General features: G+C 41.8%; 1 protein-coding gene across 1 annotated transcript in view; it reads left to right on the top strand.

Annotated features, from left to right (window-relative positions):
- ODAD2 (outer dynein arm docking complex subunit 2) overlaps positions 1-20,719 on the top strand; it is a 180,470-nt gene that overhangs the window by 151,329 nt on the left and 8,422 nt on the right. The window contains exons 20-22 of the mRNA XM_086715141.1: positions 538-731; positions 11,766-11,961; positions 13,848-13,987. Of these exons, the coding sequence (XP_086571267.1) occupies positions 538-731; positions 11,766-11,961; positions 13,848-13,987 (530 nt within the window). The remainder of the gene's footprint in view (positions 1-537; positions 732-11,765; positions 11,962-13,847; positions 13,988-20,719) is intronic.

Raw genomic sequence — 20,719 nt, forward strand, 5'->3', positions numbered from 1 at the left:
GAGCAGCTATGTCTGTGGTTCAGGAATGATCAAACATAATGGCTTATCCTTATGGTTAACAAGTCGGGACTTGTTTATAAAATTCTAGTTTGCAATATGCTTTTGGGAAAAAGCACTGTATTCTCCAGGTCTTTGGTTACCCATGAGTAAAAGTAAGAAAAATATTTCTAAAGTTGAAGCTATTATTCCTTATAACCCACGTTTAAAGTTTGAATCCCTGAGGAGGACAATATCAGAAAAGCACCCCTAAGTTTCCATTTTCAGCAATGAAAACTGACATGCAGTTGGAAGGGGTCTCTTTATGACACGGGGCTTAGTATTTTTACCTCTGCTTCTTGTAAGAAGTAACAAAATATGCACACTGACTGCTGCAAATGTTGATGCTCTCCCTAGATCATGCTTTTCTGATTGGGGGAAATCTGATCAAATTTCCGTGAAAACAAATTTCTAAAGATATTTTTTCTCAGATGGTCACTTGCCAGTGAAACTATTTATAAGAAGGTTGACCTGATAATTTTTATGCCATTTTGCATGCAGAGAAGAAAAATGGAAAATCTCTTTGAAAATTGTCATCTTTGCCAAAGGAAAGTAGAAACACACCTAAGATGTGTTGCACGATCAGCCAGGGACAGATCTGGGAGTGCCGCGGGCGTGATGCCACACGGTCTGCACCGATGGAAATGCAGTGTTTGCACTGTGACTAGGAGAGGCAGCAAAGACGCTTCTTCACAGTGAAGCTGTGTGTTGACAACAAATTATCATAGTCTGCATATATATCTGGATGTTATACACCTTTCTTGCACCAAAATGTGCCCTCTGTTTTGCTTGTACCAGTCCCGGAAATCCTCACGGTGGGGGACTCTGGGTCTGAAAGTAGGGCATGCAAGATCTGGATGTACCCAGTGGGTGCTGCTCTTTTGTCAAAGCCAGGGCAAGTCCCCACTCTTATACACGTGTATGTGTATATATGCTTTTACACAGCTGTCGATGGACATTTATTATTCAAATTACATAAAGAATTATTACAACTCAATAAGAAGATGAGCAACTCAATTAAAAATTCACGCAATTTCTGAATAGACACTTCAACAAAGATACATGGATGGTAAACAAGCACATGAAAAGATGTTTAAAACCATTAAGCATCAGGGGAATGCAAGCCCAAACCTCCTGAGACATCAGCACATGTCTGCCGGAATAGCAGAAATTCACAAGCCTGACAATACTGAGGGCTGACAAGCACATGGAGGAACCGGAGCCCTCCTACGCTGCTGAGAACACAGCATGAGACAGCCACCTTGGGAGACAGCTTGCCAGTTTCTTACAAAACATGCACTTACTGTACGACCCAGAACCTCTGCTCCCAGGTATCTGCCCAAGAGGAATGAAGACATGTGCACATAACAACCTCTCTGTGAACAGTTATACAGCATGACTCATAATCACAAACACAGAAACAATCAAAATGCCCCTCAACAGGTGAATGGATGAACAATGACAGGTCCCTCCAGACAATGGAATGCTACCCAGCTACAAGAAGGAACAAACCACCAACACATGCAACAACAGGGACAAATCTCAAAACCACTATGCTCAGTGAGAGAAGCCCCATTTATAGTTTTGAGGCTGTTTCACTCAACTCTTCATTAGGTTTGACTTTTATTAAATCAGACCTCCATGCTTCAGTGCCATTTCAAGCTTTAGCTCTGACGGTTCCATTAAATTAATAATTGATTATTAATCAATTGATAGTGCTTATTAATAATTAAACCAAAACTACCACCTGACTTATCTGTATTTTTCGTATTTGTTGACTGAAACCCAAAAATAAATGATGTCCTATCATAAAAAGAATAATTTGATACTGAAGCCTTTAGACAAGGATCCAGACAGCTTATAGGCACTAACGCTGCCACAAGCCATTTTTTAAGCTATTTTTTTAAGAATAAGAACATCAGGGGGCGCCCGGGTGGCTCAGTCAGTTAGGTGTCCGACTCTCGATTTCAGCTCAGGTCATGATCTCACAGTTTGTGAGTTCGAGCCCTGCATCGGGCACTGCACTGATAATGCAGAGTCTGCTTGGGATTCTCTCTCTCCCTCTCTCTCTCTCTGTCCCTCCCCTGTTCACACTTTCTCTCTTTCTCAAAATAGTTAAAAAAAAGAATAGGAACATCAGAATTTTCTGATGTGCTTTTTATAGGATATAGCCAGTGATTTGCATGCAAATTTAGGTAGGTTTTGGAAAAAATCATTTTGGATGATGGATGTATGTAATATAATATAAATATAATTTAGACAGATGTCCCAAAACTAGTTCATTGATCCAATTTCTAAAACAGATTAAATCTGAGGAAGAAAACTACTAACTAAATAACACAGGGTGCAGGGAAATGAGCATGAGTTTGGTGCCAGACAGAACTGGGTTCGAATCCTGGCTGTGGGTGCAGGTGCCAGGTCACCCAGCTTCCCTGGGCTCCATGTCTTCATCAGTTCTGTAAGAATGATAATATGTACCTCAGATAGTTACAGAGAGGATGAGATAACAAAAATGAACACATACACACACTTATATCGATAGATAGATAGATAGATAGATAGATAGATAGATAGATAGATAGACAGACAGACAGATACACACACATACTACCGTTGTCTTTACAGGAGTAGCATTCTGCCAGGTCGAGGCTGAGGGTGTGAGATAAGTGGCTCTCTAAAGTGCTCCTTCCTGGATTCAAGTCCAGTTTCCGTGTACTGAACCAATTCAGACAGCAGCTATCAAGTCCTCAGCCTCGATGTTCCAGTGTAGACAGAATTTGGGGTGCTGGCCTGAATGCCATGTGGATGGCCCTGTATCCACGGTGGGATCTGACAGTCCTCAGAGAGGATGCAGGCAGGAATGTGGTTTGGCTCTCTGCGGCTTGACCACAATGCAGAAGCCACGCTTGTATTCACAGATATGAGTGTGCTGGTGGGGCCACCGCTGCACCTCAGGATGTGTGCTTTGTTGGGACCTGTGTGACCGTATGTAAACTCAGAGCACACCCTAGGGTCACTGACAGTACAAAGCTAAATAACACAGGATATTTCAGATTTCTGTCTATATCTGCATAAAACTATCTGTTAATGTGAAGCCCCCAGGCCATTTGTTCAGAGACCATATGAGTCAGACATGTGTCCCCTGAAGGCGTATTTGGGTTGTTGGGAAACAAGGACATGTGACAATTAGGTGGGAGAATCAGTGGGAAACCTCAGCTTGTGTCTTCCCTGATCAGTCAAGGCTTTTTTGCAAAGCCTTTTCTGTGAGCACACACTGTCCTCATAAATCTGCCACTGCCCTTTTTTAAGGGCTACAGCTAGGTTTCCTTTGCTCTGAACAAGGCTTTATGTGATTTGACTCCTGCCGGCTTCTCTGCCATCATCTTGCCCTTCTTTCCCACTTGCCCTTGTGGCATGGACTGCTAAATATCTGCTGACATCCATCCTCCCCTGTTTGCTGCCGGCTTTAGCACGGCGCATGATGTCCAGCCACGGGATACATTTCCCAGCCCCCCTGAATCTTGGGGTGACCATGGGACCAAGTTTTCACACATGAGAAGTGAGAAGTGATGCATGCTACTTGTGTTCCTTGTCCTACATGAAGAGATGCATGTGTATCCCCGTCCCTGTGCCTGAAGGCTGAAGGACAGAGACCACTGGAGAGCTTTGGGCTCAGAGAAGAGGGCAGAGCCGCGCTCCCAGCCCTGGACCATTTGCAGTGTCACATAAGGGAAAACAAGCTTCCAGGTTGTTTAAACCACTAAGCTTGGGGGTCTCTATGTGAAAATAGTTTATCCTGGACTCAAATTAATATACTCATAGGAGTTGGCTTGGCAAGCATTTGCTACTTCTGTGTGGAGAGGAGGATGCTGTTGGGTGTGGGGCAGCTGTGTGCCAGGATGTGCACGTGGAGGGCAGAGCAGGGGCCAGATGCTACTCACCTGCTCTGCTGGCACCTCTGTGCTCTGTGCAGACCACTGGTCCCTAGAGGGTGGCCCTTCTGTTCTTCCTGTGTCTGGAATGCTCTCCAAAACCCCCACAGCACACTTTGCATTGCTCGCATCCATCCTTTGGACCTTCAGGTTCACTTTTGTCCCTCTGGGAAATGTGCATGTCCCCTCTGCCTCCATCTGTGCTCTCCTAAACTTTCTCTTCCTTTCTGTTGTACGGACATCACTCTTTGTCTCCACAGACTATATGATTCCTGAAGGCTGAAGCCAGGCCAGTCTCCTCCACTTCTGCTGTCCCAGGCCCAGTTCATGCCACGGAGCAGAACATAGTGAATATTTGTTGAGTGAAGCGATGAACTTCTCCTCATTTTTAATATTGCCACATAACCATAATATCCTCCTTTGAAAACACTCTGCAAATGTGAAGACAAAATAAGAAATATTTGAGGAGGGAATATATATTTACAATATTTTTCTTCTCTGTAGCCACATAAGCCCCAGTGCTTACATTGTTTATTTTTATTTTTGAGCAATACAGAAAGGGGTTGGGAGCATTTGATTTTCAACTCTGTATTTTCCCTGCTGCTAGAGAAGTTTAATTTTCCTCTGTGATTGTTTTCAGTTTGTACCCTGGAAAAGTAAGGTGATAAATATAGGCAATCACTGCAAAGTATGACTATGGCCAGGCGCTAATGTTTTCAAATTGCTGATGATTTTTAGGGACACCACAAACTGGCCGCACTGTCAGAAGCATTTGGCAGTCATAACTGGCAGCAGGAAATCAGACTGTAAATTTAGAAAGCATTGCACCATATTTGGGAATGCACCTCAGAGTCACCTCCAAATATGTCATGGTCATGTAGCTGGGGTTCAGAGTGAATTTAACTATCCTTTATTATGTATTTTGTGGTACATGAAAAACTTCAGAATGTATGGCTGGGCAAGAGAGAAAGCAGGTCTGTTTCATTAAGGTAAAAATTTCATCACAGATTTTACCAACCACTGCCAAGTTGGGAAAGCCATTTTACACTGATACTTTCCTCATATACCCTTGACTTTACTGAAAAAAGTTTAAGATTATTTCTGTTACTTATGATTAAATGTTAATGATCATTAGGATAATTTTCTTAGTAATGGCTTACGTCAAAGTGTATGGAGAGGCTAAAAAGAGAGGTTTAGTTTTAACACAGGAGAGCTTTAACATGCCATAGGACCACAGAGAGAATAAGATTCACATTGTGAATGTCCCCTCTTGAAGTGCAACATTAAGTCCTTTAACCTTGTGTTAAGAAATAAAGCTCAAGGAGAAAAAAAACCATTTACTGGTTACATGTATTTCATGTCATTTATGAAATGTGCTTAGGGCTCCTCTACTGTTGCAAAGGAGGAAATCAGCCGTCATGTAAGTTTCTAGGATGTTTGTGACAAAGTTCTGCACCAAAGCAATTCAAAGGAAGTAAGCTTTGCTTAGGGAACCTGACAAGGGCCCCAGAACAAGAGAGAGTAGATAGAGGGGCCCAGCTATTCCTGAACAGCATTCATCAAAGGTCAGTACTAGGAATAACCTTACTGAAGAATTTAAAAAAACAATATACACAATGAAATCCAGTGTGTGAACACAAGTTAGCCAGGAGGAATATTAAGCCAGTGTCATTGCGCCCAGGCATAAGAGTGACTGTTAAGTTCTATTGTGTACCAGAAAAAAAAAATCTCAAGTGCTTTTTTTTTTTTTAATTTTTTTTTCAACGTTTATTTATTTTTGGGACAGAGAGAGACAGAGCATGAACGGGGGGAGGGGCAGAGAGAGAGGGAGACACAGAATCGGAAACAGGCTCCAGGCTCTGAGCCATCAGCCCAGAGCCCGACGCGGGGCTCGAACTCACGGACCGCGAGATCGTGACCTGGCTGAAGTCGGACGCTTAACCGACTGCGCCACCCAGGCGCCCCATCAAGTGCTTTTGAAAAGGAATATGAATTGAAATGAATAAAAGGATCAGAAGAGCAATTTTGAAATCTCAGCTTTGTTTTGTTCTGGAGCTGAAATATGCAGACAATCTTAAGCTCAGAATGGTGTTGATTGAGTTAGCTCCTGGGGATACACAGATGAAAGTAAGAAGTTCAGCCTTCAGGAGAAGGCCTGAGTGTGCTTGACTGCACACCTAGTATGATGCAGGAGCATTGGTGCACCATTGGTAGAGATGGGCATCTAAAAGGTCAGCCACAGGTAGGTCCTGGTCTCCACAGATTGCATATAGCATACAGGGAGCCACATGTTCCCAGGGGACCCACGGGGAGAATTTGCAGAAACAAAGAGGTCCCATTGAGTGGAGCCCTTGCAGATGGAGGCAGTTGATTGTGACTACAGATTTCAGGATCGGATATGGGCATGATGGCCAAAGGACCAGGGAGAACTAGACGCACCAGGAGGCCAGGGACCAGGCCAGACCAGCCCCCTCTCCATGGGCACTTACAGCAAGGGATGCAGTGTGAATGATGGGTAAGAGCATGGGATCCGGAGCTTGTGTTCAAATCCTAGCTTTCCCCAACGTTGTAACTTTGGGCAAGTGACCTAATCTCTCTATGCTTTAGTTTTCTCATCAGTGAAACTAGAATATTAATGATAATCTTTAACTTTGGGTTTGTTGACAGCATTAAATGAATTGACATACATAAGGCACTTTGCATAGTACCTGATACATGGTAAGCACTAATTGCTGAAATGTTAGCTATTGTTATTTTTATCCCCTTCCTTCTCACGAGATATCCATCCTCCCTGCCTCTCCTGGATCTGTAATGGTGGAATAGGTGGGGAAAGTCATTTCGCATGCAGCCTGGGTGAGGATGAGTTGAGAAAAGGCTGCCTGAGCTTTAGCTTATGTCCAGCCTAAGCTTTGCTTTGTAAAGGGAGAGATCTTCCCTACCATCTATTCCCTGAATCACTGGGCCCATAACATCCAGAAAGCTGGGCAGTCACCCATCTCTGTCTCCTGAGCCCTCCACCATGACACAGAGAGAAGGCTGTTCTCATACCTGCCACATACCTTGCTCCTCACCCAGTACACTCCTTGAGGACTGGACTGTGTCTTCCTTATAGTGCCTTTCATATCACCTCACAGGTTATCAGCAACACCTTTTCCTGATTGACAAAGAAAACAAAGACCTGCCACCTGCTTACCTTATCCATATCATATCCATATCACATCATATCGTATCATATCATATCTTAAAGTCAGATTGAAGCAATGGCTTCACGAAAATGTTTTATCAGGATCTCTGTGTTGGTCCTGGAACTGGCTTGGGGTCCCCATTCCATCTCTCTTAGGAGGATACTGAGACAGGCTGGTATAACCATGTTCTACACGTACCATTTTAGGAGGGCCCATAAGACCTTCCTAAATAGAACTGTTTTATTTGTGCTGCCTAAAATGTATCACTTTGGTATATAATTTGAAATTTTGTAAACTAAATATTTGGCTTAAAAACTCTCTTCGCTAAAATTTGTAACATAAATTTTTAAATCTGGGAAGAGTAATAAGCAAGGCTATCACTCATGTAAAACTCCGTTAGCAATGTGTGCAAACTGTGTTCTCCCAAATGTGTAGCTGAGACCATTGGATTGGATTGGATTGGAGGGGATTCGTTTTTAGGGTTGTGGTACAAGGAGTGGTTTGGGGCAGTTGTTGGAAGAGTAAGTGTGGAGGAGCAGATCTGTGTGGAGTGAACGAGCCATGAGCAGGCTTACATCACTAGTTGAGGAGTGAGCGGCAAGGGGAGGCGTGTTGTAGTGAGAGAGAAATTCTAAGAAATAGAGAGGCATGGAGACCAAAGATTGGCCTTCCTCCTGTTATGAAGATGAAGTTTTTTGTGTGTATCATAGAACCAGAGAAGACACCTTGAGAGTTTATAGAACTCTCTTATAGAACTCTTTATAGAACAAGAAGGAACAGGCAGAGTTCTAGGAACCCACACCCTACTTTTCTCTTCAAATGTTCTATTTTATCTTACATATGTATATTTATGTATATGTGAATTTCATGAGATAGTTAAGGTTTTGTTTGGGAGAAGGGGGAAGAAAAGATTTCCACTGCTGGAAAAAAAAATGTTTGTTTTATTTTTGTTTTTGTTTCTGTTTTTTTATAATTGCTGTCTTAGCTACTGTGCTTAGGGCCAGCTCTGCAGTTCTAAACAGCTACCCTGGCAAAAATCATGCAAGATTGGGCTCTGAAATGAACATGGTCTTTGCCAGAAGAGGAAGAAGAATCATTCTTTTATAACATTAATTCAGTTCCTTTCACTGAAATTTGAAGTTCTTGCATAGGTGACACTAAGAAGTATCATTTTATAGAATTTTAGCCAAAAAGAGAAGACTACAATTAATATGTAGGTATATATTTAAAAATTTTAGAGTATCAGGGGTTTTGTCAGAGTTGGTAGAAACATTACTTGGTAAAATTTTCTGGTAATATTTTTTTAGGTTCCATTTTTTAAAATCTTAAACATTAGAAATAAGTTTTTTTTAAAAACAAATTTAGCATATTCACATTTGACTTACTCCTTCCCACAAATTATATCAGAAAAGGAAAACATTTCCTAAATGGATAGCAAGTAATGAGATAGACTTTTAAGGCACACTGGATACCAGTAGGGTGCTTTGAAAGGAAGGGCAGAAGAGGCCTTGAGAATGAGGTTAAGTCAACTGGAGTTTAAGAAAAGCAACCATTGAGCCAAAAGAATCTTTCATTTAAGGTTATTTCCCAAGAAATTAGTCATTTATTTTCATCCTTATGAGCTTGGTTCCAATTTAGTAGGAGCAGGGAAAGCTATTTCTTTGACATTGAAGAAGAAAAATTGTGGCTCTTCTCTCCAGCCCTGTGCTTTATTTTTTCCATATTAAGCTGCTCTTGAAAGCTGAAAAGAAATCAAAATAAAATTGGGAAAGTGATTTCACTCAAGGGTTTGTTTGGGGGTTTGGGGTTTGTTTTTTTTTGTTTCTGTTTTTGGGTTTTTTTTCCTTTTCAATTCTTTGCCTTCATCTTTTCCGGATATCTTTGCATTTTTGCTCCCATGGGGGATAAATCCTATATCTGGTAAGGTGTTTTAAATATTAGCATGTCTTTGGTTTTGAATTCCTTCTAATCATATGCCAATTTTTGGAGATAAATATGAATACAAACAAGACAACATTAAGAAGTCAGACTTGTTCTAATATTGAAGAAGATTGTGGAAATTTTATGATCCATTTTAATATATCCATATTGAGATAATTCTTGGCCTTATTTTTATTTTAAGCAATTTAAAATATTTTCTTAGCTTGACAAGATTTAATTTTACAGTTTGACATCAGATTTTATAAATTCTTAGCATTTCCTAGAGCAAACTTGTAAACCAAAACAAAATCTTTCCAATGAAGATTTCTTTATGTAATTAGGATAAATTGTCTTCTTATAAATAGTGTATATCTTTTATTGTTTTAAAATACTTTGATGTGAAATTATCAATTATAAACCTGGGTCTGTATTGTTACTCACATGAACTTGCCTTCAAAATTAAAATGAAAATTAATGTAACAGGCAGAAAACACCTTGACTTCCTGTCCTACACCTACAGACTTATCTGTAGCTACATTCAGTCTATGCATCTCTCTGGTTTTTGAGGATTTCTTCTCTTGGCAATTCCCACCCACTGTACTCATGATCTTTTATCTCCAGTAGCTGGAAATTCTGACTTTGGCTATTCCAGTTACTGCACATTCAATATTAAAGTCTCCCTGCCTACTTACTCATTTTCTCATTCCCCATCAACTGATCATATTCACTGTGGAATCCACCATATCATAGGAGTAATATTCTCTGGAGATCCTCATTTCTTCAACTGCCCCTGAGTCTTCAGCCGACTGCCATTGACTTTTACCTTCAAAAATTCACAGACTGCTCTATCAATAACCCAAGGCATTCTTTTCAGTCCTCAAATTAATTAATCTCCCCAAGGCTCATTATAATATTGACCCTACCATTTTCTTAAAGTGCCATCCTTCCTTAGTTCCCATGATCCAGGGTCTACTGGTTCTCCTTCTCTCTTCCTCTTTGTTAGCTCTTCATTTCTTTTGCAGGCCTCACTTCTTTCTGGCTAATCCACTTGTTATGACTTTTAAAATAATATTAAGTAATGTATGTTCACTGAAAACAAATTAGAAGCTGAAGATGAACAAAAGAGAAAAATATTTAGCAGACCCTGATGAGGATGACCTCTGAATGTTTTGGAGGAACTAGAATTATAGGGCTAGGGCACTGGGGAGTCATTGATATGTTTTGAGCAGGGAGTCAGGTGGTCCCATTTGCCTTTCAGAAGTTACTCTGGTTTGAGAATGGATGGAACAAGGATGGGTGGTGAATTAGATAGCAGTTCAGAAAGAGATAATGGTGGCTTCAACCAAGGTTGTAAGCACTGGAGACAGAGAGAAATGGGTGGATTCAAGAGATATTTGGGAAGTAAAAACAATAGGACATGGTGACTTTTTGAATGTGAGGAAAGAGGTAGAGAGAAGATGCCCCAATGTCTAAGTAGAATAACTGAATTCAAGGATGATAGAAGGAATCTGCTTGTGGAGAAAAATGAGAGCTCATTGGGGAAATATTGGCTATGAACATCTTGGAAGATACAGAAATGTGATATATATGTGATGTCATCTATATATATGATATTTAAGTACACACACACACACACACACACACACACGCACACACACTTGAAAGGTATATGAAGCCTTAATGACACAGATTTGAGAGCCATGGTCCATGAAATAATGAGAGTGGGTGACAATTCTCTTGGAGGGTGTACAGAGAAAAGGAAAAATTAGAGGTTTGATCAGATATCCTGAGTCATGCCATGATGGGCAAAGAAAGAGGATTCTATGAAATAAAGCAATTAGAGTGTTAAAGAGAAAAAAATCCAAACAAATCAGGAAAGTGCTATTTTAAAGAAGTCAAGAGGAGAGATTATTTTAAGCATAAGGACATGACCAGTGGGACCAACTGAAAAGTGCAAAAAGACAAGAACAAAAAGGGTCTACTGGATTCACAGCAAAGCAATTCCTAGTAACCTTGGAAAAGACATGAGGAAATGAAGGCAACAAGTGAAGCCACTCTGAAAAGTTTGAGAAGAAAAGAGAGGAAGAATGATAGCTGAAACGGGATGTAAAGGAAGTTTTGGTGGTTTTTTTTCTTTCATTTGTTCGTTTTGTGTGCTGAGACAGCAGACACAAGAGTGTGCTTATGTGCTAACTGGCAAGAGCAGGAAGGGAGGGGAGACGGTGAAGCTATCAGATGATGGGGATAATGGAGGAGTAAGCTTCCAGAGGAGTGGAGAGGTGGGGGAACACAGAGCTTGAGGGCACAGAGATGAGTTTTGCCTGGAGGAGAGGCACCTCTTGTCTATGACAGATGGCAAGGGGGAAAAGGATGGGGGCACTTGCAGTGGGAATCTGTGCGTGAGATGGCAGGGAGCTGGGCAATTTCCCTTTTTGTGATTTCTATTTTCCCCATCAAGTAGGAGGCAAAGGCACATGCTGAGAGCAAGGGAACTGAAGTGGTAGGTTAGGTAATTTGAGGAGAGCAGAGAAAGTTTTAAATAGCTGTTGCGGAGAAAGAAAGCTGATGAGAAAGATACCTACACAGATTGCCAGAATTGAGAGCCAGTTGAGATAAGAGATCATGAATGTGTGTGTACCATCCAGAAGCCTCGTTGAGATCTAGATTTCAATTTTTAATATTGGTATAATAGGAGAATAGTAGAGAAAAGAACTAAACTAGTGACAGAAAAGCAGCTGACACGGTGGATCACAGAAGGTAGACAAAAGCAAGGAGACTGTGAAGACACAAGTGCCTCCGGTGTTCTTGATCCCATTCCATGTCTTCCAGAACCTAGAGCTTCTGGTAGAGGGCAATTAGAGGCAGAGATGGAACAGTTGCTGGTATTAGTAAGGCCCAGGTGGCACCAGGTGAATAGCTGACTGGTTGATTTGGGGTAGGGGAAAGATAATGGAACCGAGAAGGATGCCTGGGTAGGTCAGTCAGTTAAGTATCCGACTTTTGGTTTCAGCTCATATCATGATCTCACAGCTTTGTGATTTCGAGCCCCACATTGGCCTCTGCACTAACAGTGTGGAGCCTGCTTGATATTCTCTCTCTTTTCCTCTCTCTCTGCCCCTTCCCCACTTGCACGGTCTTTGTCTCTCTCAAGGAAGGAAGGGAGGGAGGGAGGAAGATTAGGTAGGTGATAGATAGATAGATAGATAGATAGATAGATAGATAGATAGATAAAATGGAGCTGAGAAAGTCAAGTTCGGAGGCTATAGGCAACATTATTGTTTGGGTCAAACTGTTTTTTTTGGTTTTTGTTTTTTGAGATATCATTTTAAGTCATAGTTTTATTTGTTACCACACACACACACACACACACACACATACACACACACACACACAACAAAAGCGTATTCAGTAGCTCAAATATTAGCTAAGGCTGCCATTCCCATGATCATGTAGGAAATACTGGCTCAAACTTCCCTCTGCTTTCCGTGCCCCAGACAACATCTAATTTAGAGGGAATTCTATATATCACCCAGCATCTGATAATTTGATTCAGGTTATGGATTGTTTCACTTCTGTAAGCATTTTGTTCCTACATTACAAAGAGCTGGTATACACTTGAAACTTTACCCTTTTATCTTGTCCTCCCCACTAATTTCTATCTTCATGAAAACAACAAACAAAACAAGAACATTCTTGTAAGGCCATTGTATGCAAAGCAAAACAGTAAATTAGAAAATCAAAGATTTGTAGTGATGGAAGGCAATATACATTGCAGCAATGCCAATAAGTTCCAAGTCAAGTATTACATTTGGCAATTCCTAAAAATCCCCGTGGCCATTTCTGAACTAGGCTTTCATTCTCCCAGTGGATCACTTTACTGTCTCTTCTCTTCTCTGCCTTTTCTTCTTAAAAAGAAAGAAAGATTCTCCCAAATTGCCAATCTGAGTGATTTAGTTTTCTCTAGCTTATACCTTTCAAAGCCAGCTCCAGGTCTACTTGCATATCAAAAACTTGGCCTAGTCCTTAAATTCAAGCAGCAGTTGAGAGTGGCTCAGATCACGGCAGTGGAGGTAATGAGAAGAGGTCAGATTCTGGGTACATTTTGAAGATAAAGGCAGTGAGAGAAAGAGAGAAGTCAGGGATACTCCCAAGATTTTTGGCCCAGGCAACGGGAGAGAGGAGTTGACATGAACTGAGGTGAGGAGGCCATGGGGAAGCAGGTGTTGGAAGGAAGGAGCAGGAGTTGAGCTTTGCTCATATGAAACTGAGTACGCATGTCTTATATCCAAGTGCATATGTCAAGCAGGCAGTTGAATGGCCTGAGCTGGAGACTCATATATACGTACATACATTTCATATATATATATATATATATATATATATATATATATATATATGCATATATATACAACTTCCCTCCAAAAAATTATTTCTAAACATTTTTCATAAAACTGATCTAACAATAGAACATAGACAACCACATAGAGACTTCCAGTTTCTTCCCAATGGGAGATAACCCAAGTTAAATTCAGGCATTGTATCCAGAGTAGATATCCAGGACGTTTTTCCTGGAGTCTGGAGAAAACCTATAGCTTGTTCCAAGTAAAGTAGCAAATTAAACTCCTGAATCTAATTTTATTTGCTTCTGAAATCCAATGTTACATTCAAGGGACTTAAAAAAAAAAAAAAAAAAAACAAAGAAAAAAACAAGACCAACAAGAACAGGGAGAATTGGAGAGGAGAAAATAACAAAATTTTGTAAATTGAAATTCAGAGGAAGAGTGACAACTGGCTAACAGACCTCAGGAATCAGAATGCCAAGTCAACAGTAGGAGAAACTGATAACAGACCCAGTTTACAATGTGGAAGCCTCAAAATATTAGGAACTGGTAGCACTAAGTGCCTCTGGAACTGGTTGGTAGGGTTCCAGGTTGAGGCCACAATAAGAAAGACTGAGGAAAACCTAGAGCCACTTCCCCACTTCAAGAGCTGTCTAGAGAAGATAAAATAGGGTCTCAGATTAGAGGACAGCAGCCACTATAAGGCAAAGATATTCTACCAAAGATGTAGATAAAGTGACCATAATGAACACTGAAAGCTAAATGGACTGTGTGCCCTATTCAGTCCCAAATCCCTACAGACCAGTCCCTTCCTCTGTGGGTTGGAGTTTGAAAAGTTCTTCCTTGGAGAATTTGACCAGCTCGACACAAAAGATTTCAAGATATTGACTTGGGGAGAACCCCAGCCAGCCTTTCCAGGGCCTCTACTGGCCTGTGCAAAGCTGTTGTGTGTGAATTAGAAAAAGATGATCCCTCTGGGCAGATATAGCTTTGACCATGTTAAAAAGACTTAAAAAGATCACACCTTTGTAGGAAGAAAAAGGCATCCCTTCAGGAAGATGTAGTCCCTGACCAGTGTTCATGAATTGGTGAGCAAGTGAGAGCTGCATTTTAGGCCCCTTCAGTCTGGTGTCTTCATGGAGAGCACAACTGTGAGTGACCCTGAGACCACCCAGGTTACCCTGCAGTAAAACAAAGTCAACAAGCCCCACCTATGAGCCCAAACTTTCCATTCATCCAACAAGCAACTCACATCTGAAGGATATCTTGAACGTAGAAGACAGACTGAAACAAAAATAGAAACAAACAAATCAGTCCTTGGAAGAAACAGAGTATAGAAGAGAGAAGGGAAAAAAGTGAACATCCTCAGAGTGATATAGAAGTATTGCATCTGGGGTGCCTGGGTGGCTCAGTTGGTTGAGCATCTGACTGTTGATTTCAACTCAGGTCATGATCCTAGAGTCATGGGATCGAGCTCTGCATCAAGCTCCTTCTCTCTTCCTTCCTCTGCCTCTTCCCAGCTGGTGTGCATGCTCTCTCTCTAAAATTAAATTAAATTAAATTAAATTAAATTAAATTAAAAAGTATTGCATCCATGAAACTAGAACAGGACTCTGTAAAAATAGAACATTCAGGGAGCACAAATTCGATAGAAGAATTGGAAGATAAATCTCTCAAAAAGTGGAGCAAAAAGATAAAGAGATGAAAATAGGAAAAAGGAAAGATAAAAATTAGAGAGCCAGTGTAAAAAATCTAACTTCAGAATATTAGTTCCATAAAGGGATAACTGAGAAAATGAAGAGGAGGAAGCGAAATGAAATAATTCAAGAGAATTTCCCAGAATTGAAGTGCATAAATTGCCGGATTAAAACGGCACATCAAGTGCCCTGTATACAATAGATAAAAGCAGACCTATTACAAGATATAGCATTGTAAAATTCTAGCACATTAAGTGTAATAACAATAAAGGATTCTGTAATCTTCAAAAGAGGAGAGGAAGAGAAGAACAAGTAAGAGAAACCAAACATCAAGAACACTTTAGGGGCACCTGGGTGGCTCAGTCGGTTAAGACTTCGGCTCAGGTCATGATCTCACCACTCATGGGTTTGAGCCCCACATCAGGCTCTGTGCTGACAGTTCAGACCCTGGAGCCTGCTTCAGATTCTGTGTCTCCCTCTCTCTCTGCCCCTCTCCCACTCATCCCGAGTGTCTGTCTGTCTGTCTGTCTCTCTCTCTCTCTCTCAAAAATAAACGTTAGGGGGTTTGGGTGGTTCAGGTGGTTAAGTGGCCAACTTTGGCTCAGGTCATGATCTCACGGTCTATAGGTTTGAGCCCTGAGTCAGGCTCTGTGCTGACAGCTCAGAGCCTGGAGCCTGCTTCAGATTCTATGTCTCCCTCTCCCTCTTCTCCTCCCCCACTCATGCTCTGTCTTTCTCTCTCTCTCAAAAATAAACATTTAAAAATAAATAAATTAAATAAATAAATAAAATGTTAATGCTTTAAAAAAAATGAACATTTTGGGTTTCTCACCAGTAATACTGGAAGCAAGCAGAAAATGGAGCAATGCCTTCAAAACTCTTTCAGCTCTTCAATAATTACTTCTAACCTAGAATTTTCTATTCAGTCAAACTCTTAATCAAGTATGAGAGAAGACATGTGAGCCTTAAGAAGTTTACCTCCTCTGGGGTGCCTGGGTGGCTCAGTCAGTTAAGTAGCCAACTTCAGCTCAGATCATGATCTTGCAGTTCATGAGTTTCAACCCCGCATTGGGCTCTATGCTGACAGCTCAAAGCCTAGAGCCTGCTTCAGATTCTGTGTCTCCCTCTCTCTCTGCCCCTCCCCTGCTCATGCTCTGTCTCTTTCTCTCTCAAAAATAAATTTTAAAAAAAATTTAAAAATTAAAACAAAAGTTTACGTCTGCACATTATTCAAGAAGCTGCTGGAGGAGACTATGCCAATATCATGAAATCTTCAAAAAGAATGTTGATGAGCCCAACTTATTTTCTAACTCATATTTGATTTTGTCTTAACCACATATTGATAAAGTTCCTGACTGCTTTATCTATTTCCTAGGTCATTTTACCCCACAGAAGTGTTCTCTGACCTACTACTAAAAACCAGACGAAAGCCATAGTGAAACCAAAGGCAGCAAATACAGAGTGGTCTATTCCATCTACTGTGTTTCTCTGGGACCCGCAGTAACAAATGCATATTACAAGCTGCCAGGGGCCCACCTGCTGGGAGCCATATCTCTCAGGGCTCACCCAATTCTCCAGAAGGGGCTCTTAGAACCTATCACAGAAGCAGAACTTGATAGGAACTCAGAGACTCTGCCCTGCTGACCTTCCCCCTGAGGGCCTCTTGTCATTCCTTACAGAGGTGCCTACCCACATGACTCTCAGCCTGCACTGGGTAGCAACAGCCTGACTTCTTCTTGGGAGGATTAGTCATGCCAACCAACACAGTGCTGGATACGTTTTGTCACATGTCACTTGTTACTAGCATCAGGACAAGTGGACATGCCTGAAGTATGTTTTCTATTGGAGTAATAATGGCTAACAACTAGAGAGCAGTTACTGTGAGCCAGGCCTTATTCTGAGATCCTTAAAGATGTAACTTTGCCTTCTTTATGGAGGTATTACAGATAATAATAAACTTCCAGAGAATTATCTTTGTCACTTTGATCCACCCAGTAGCAGAATGCAATGCTAAACAACCCTGTCCACTTATATCTTTTAATCCATTTTTAGCCTATCATTTCTTTAGCATTCTTGCCAGGAAACTCCCATATGCACAGGTATTCTTCATATTTGATAGGAATAAAATTTGGAGAGCAACTTGAAGCCATTCCAAATGATATGAACTTCCCCCCAGGTCAGGTGAAGACTTGCCACTTCCTTTTCCTCTGACAAAGAGTGTAGGGTCTCACCGTCTCCTGATGCAGCCAGTAATTGTCCATTTCTACAATTTCTAGCATTCTTTAGAAGGTTGTTGGCGATCTATTATATACCCCATTTCTACTTCCCAGAACTCTAGACCCAGCACTCCAGTTGCACGCGCGCGTGTGTGCGTGTGTGCGCGCGCGTGCGTGCCTGGGCATGAAAGCTCTCTACTGGAAGGCTCATGGAAAAGCAACGTGGAAGAAGAACCAGAGAGCAAATCTACTCAAGTGCAAACGAACATGTGCATGGAAGAGGCATCAGATCAAACAAGTAGACCCCACTTTCAAGCTTTGCAGACGTGAACCTCAGATCCCGTAAATAAGGCACACGCTCTTGTCACCGGGAGGCAGACAGACACCGCTGTAAGGCAAGCCCCTTGGCTCAATTCACTGACTGAACAGAATCAAAGGTTTTGCCCCAACCAGCAAATGCAGAATGTGTTTTGAGGCCCCCGGCTCTGGTGAGCCGTCATATGAAATAAATTACCAAGGCTCAAAGTTGGGATGTGAGAGAAACCGCGGAGGAGCGTCAGCCAACCTGGGCAGCCTGGAAGCTGCTGTGCAGGGCAGACACGGTGCAAATGCATTTCTTGTTACTGGGCTGGGCGTTAGTGCTACAGCCACACCGCAGTGCCTTGTGAACTGGAAAACAGCAAATGGGTTCACGGTTCAAATGAGCTCTGGGAACTCCAGATCTTCCTGGAAAACCCACTTAGCTTGGTGTGCATGCAGGTATTTCAGAGCTCATCCGGCTCTAATTAAAACTCCTATTTCCAGTCTGTGTTCACCCAAACAATGTGGAGTCAAACCACAAGAAAATCTGTTATCACTCAAATTGGTACATATTTTTTCATATGACTGAAATATTATATAAAATCATGAGCTGTTAGATATGCAAGTAAAAATTGAATGCAGACACCGATTCCCATGCTACCTTTGTCTCACCTTCCAGGGGATGTGAATCATAGGTCACAGCTGCATGCTGAGGGCACGCTCCTTGAGATCAAAGCCTTTGCCACTGGAGGAAGTTATTCGTGTTAGCCCAATCCACAAACCATGCTTTGTGCCCTCCCCTTGTCCGCGTTCACGCCAACGTTGTAAAAAGTAATGTGTTTGAATGATGCTTTAAAGTGCTCTATGCAATTAAGTGTGAAAGCAAGGGGGGCTAGTGTTCCTTCAGTGTACATATGAAACTTCCAATAAATTTAAAGTCCTTGGGTGTGTTTGGGGGAGGGAAAGATTAAAAAGAGGAAAGTTTTTGAAAGGAACAAACACTTCAAAAAGGTAAACCTGAGGTGTTTTTCCCCCTTATAATATCAAAAATGTTTTTATAGCTGGAAAATGTCTACAGAGCAAAAAAATATGTACCAAAAAAAGTACACTGCTTCCATAGTCACTTGTACCCAATTTGCATCTCACTTTCCTAAAAAAAAAAAAAAAAAAGTACCCCTTTTAGTTATTATCACAAAGTATTCCAAACCAGCCTCACCTTGCCCCGTGTTTTAGTGGTTGGAAAATATCCGTTGCTCTTTACTTTGTGTTAGCTGCCCATCCAGTACAGAAGTTTGCTCCACGTCTCTGTTATGCAGATGTTTATGTTCATTTTGTTTAATGTTTACTTTTGAGAGAGAAAGAGAGAGCACACAAGCAGGGGAGGGGCAGAGAACAAGGGGGAGACACGGAATCTGAAGCAGGCTCCAGGCTCTGAGCTGTCAGCACAGAGCCGTCGGGCTCGAACTCACAGAGCGTGACATCATGACCTGAGCCGAAGTCAGACACTTAACTGACTGAGCCACCCAAGCGCCCCTATTTATACTTAACTTTTTTAAGGTTTATTTATTTTTGAGAGAGAGGGAGACACAGAGTGTGAGCAGGGGAGGAGCAGAGAGAGAGGGAGACCCAGAATCTGAAGCAGGCTCCAGGCTCTGAGCTGTCAGCACAGAGCCCCACTCGGGGCTCATTTAAAGCATTCCTCTGAGTGCCCTAGCTTGCTTATGCAGCTCTTCAGAAAAATAAAAGCATATATTCCCGAGTCCAATTCAAAACCAAGACACGTATATAGTACATGTTTTTCAGATGGTGGTCTGGGAAAGTAACACATCCTTACTCAGTTTGTAAAGCAGCATTAGCCACACAACCTACAGGTGTATTAGCAGAGCAATGAGTAACATTCATTGACAACAATAAGTAAAAATAGAGGAAAAACAATAAATTCAGAGAGCAGCATCACCAAGAGAGTCCTAGAAGTGAGTGCTCTCAAATGTCAAGCCATTCATACCCTGAGCACACAGAAAATTCTACACTTCCAACACTGTACCCTTGATTGAGAATGTTCCTGGCTAAGGAAAATGGGCAGAGCAGGATAAATGAACTAGTGAAGAATAAATCACAGTGCCTGGCACACAGTAAGCTTGGTAGCTAATAAAATCATTTCACGTTGTATGAATGTTAGGTAACCTCCGGGCCCAAGGCCAGTGAGTCACTCCAGGTACGTTTAAGGAAGCAAGCTCACTGCCTACCACATGTACTGTGCTAAGCCATCCTTTTCTCCTTTTATTTTTTTAAATTGCACCCTTGCCTCTACTTTAGGCCTTCAAAATACTGGACTGCTGGGTTCCACTGGTCGAGCTTTTAGACTAAACATGTACTAAGTACCATATGTGATATGGAATGAAACCTCACGGTTAATGCAAGAAACTTGGGCTAAATTAATTCCCCAAAGAACAGCAGCCCTCTTAATGCATTTGGGGCTAGAAGTTACACAGGTCCTAGAAAAAGTCATTTACAGAGTCAAGTCCTATAAAGGGTCCTGTGTTGACTGAACGTTACATCCTAACGTAAAGCAAGCGAATGCACAGCAGATCCTCCCCTCTGCAACCTTTATCTAGCTGATTCCTGGCACAGCCAACACACTGCAGGCTCTCTGAAACACCGAGATGCCAGCAGCCTGCCAAACGTTATGACTAGTCCATTTCACACTCACAGTTCATTAGTTTATATAATATGAAATTATATAACTGGCATCCAGGGTTTAGGAATAAATGCAGCTGACTTGGAACGCCAGAGGAGGGGGGAGCCACAGATCAGCAAGAAGATATGAGGGAGTACGGGCAGAAGGCAAGTTGGGTTTTGGCAGGCATCAGCCCAAGGGGCTGCTTTCCAAGAGAGCCTTGCAAGGTGCGGCGGCAACAGCTGATGCCAAGTGAAGCCTGGGCCATTGGTGTGCCCAGAGGGGTCAACCAGAGATGAGGTGGGGACTGCAGCAGGTGCTGACAGGGCTAGACTGACCTTAGGGCCAAAATTCCTGCTTCCTCATTCCTCCCCAACTACCCAGGGCTGGACTCCAGGGAACAGAAGCCAGAACCA

Source organism: Puma concolor, chromosome B4 (genome assembly GCF_028749965.1).
Source record: "Puma concolor isolate L17-30 chromosome B4, mPumCon1.1.hap2, whole genome shotgun sequence".
Lineage (NCBI taxonomy): Eukaryota > Metazoa > Chordata > Mammalia > Carnivora > Felidae > Puma > Puma concolor.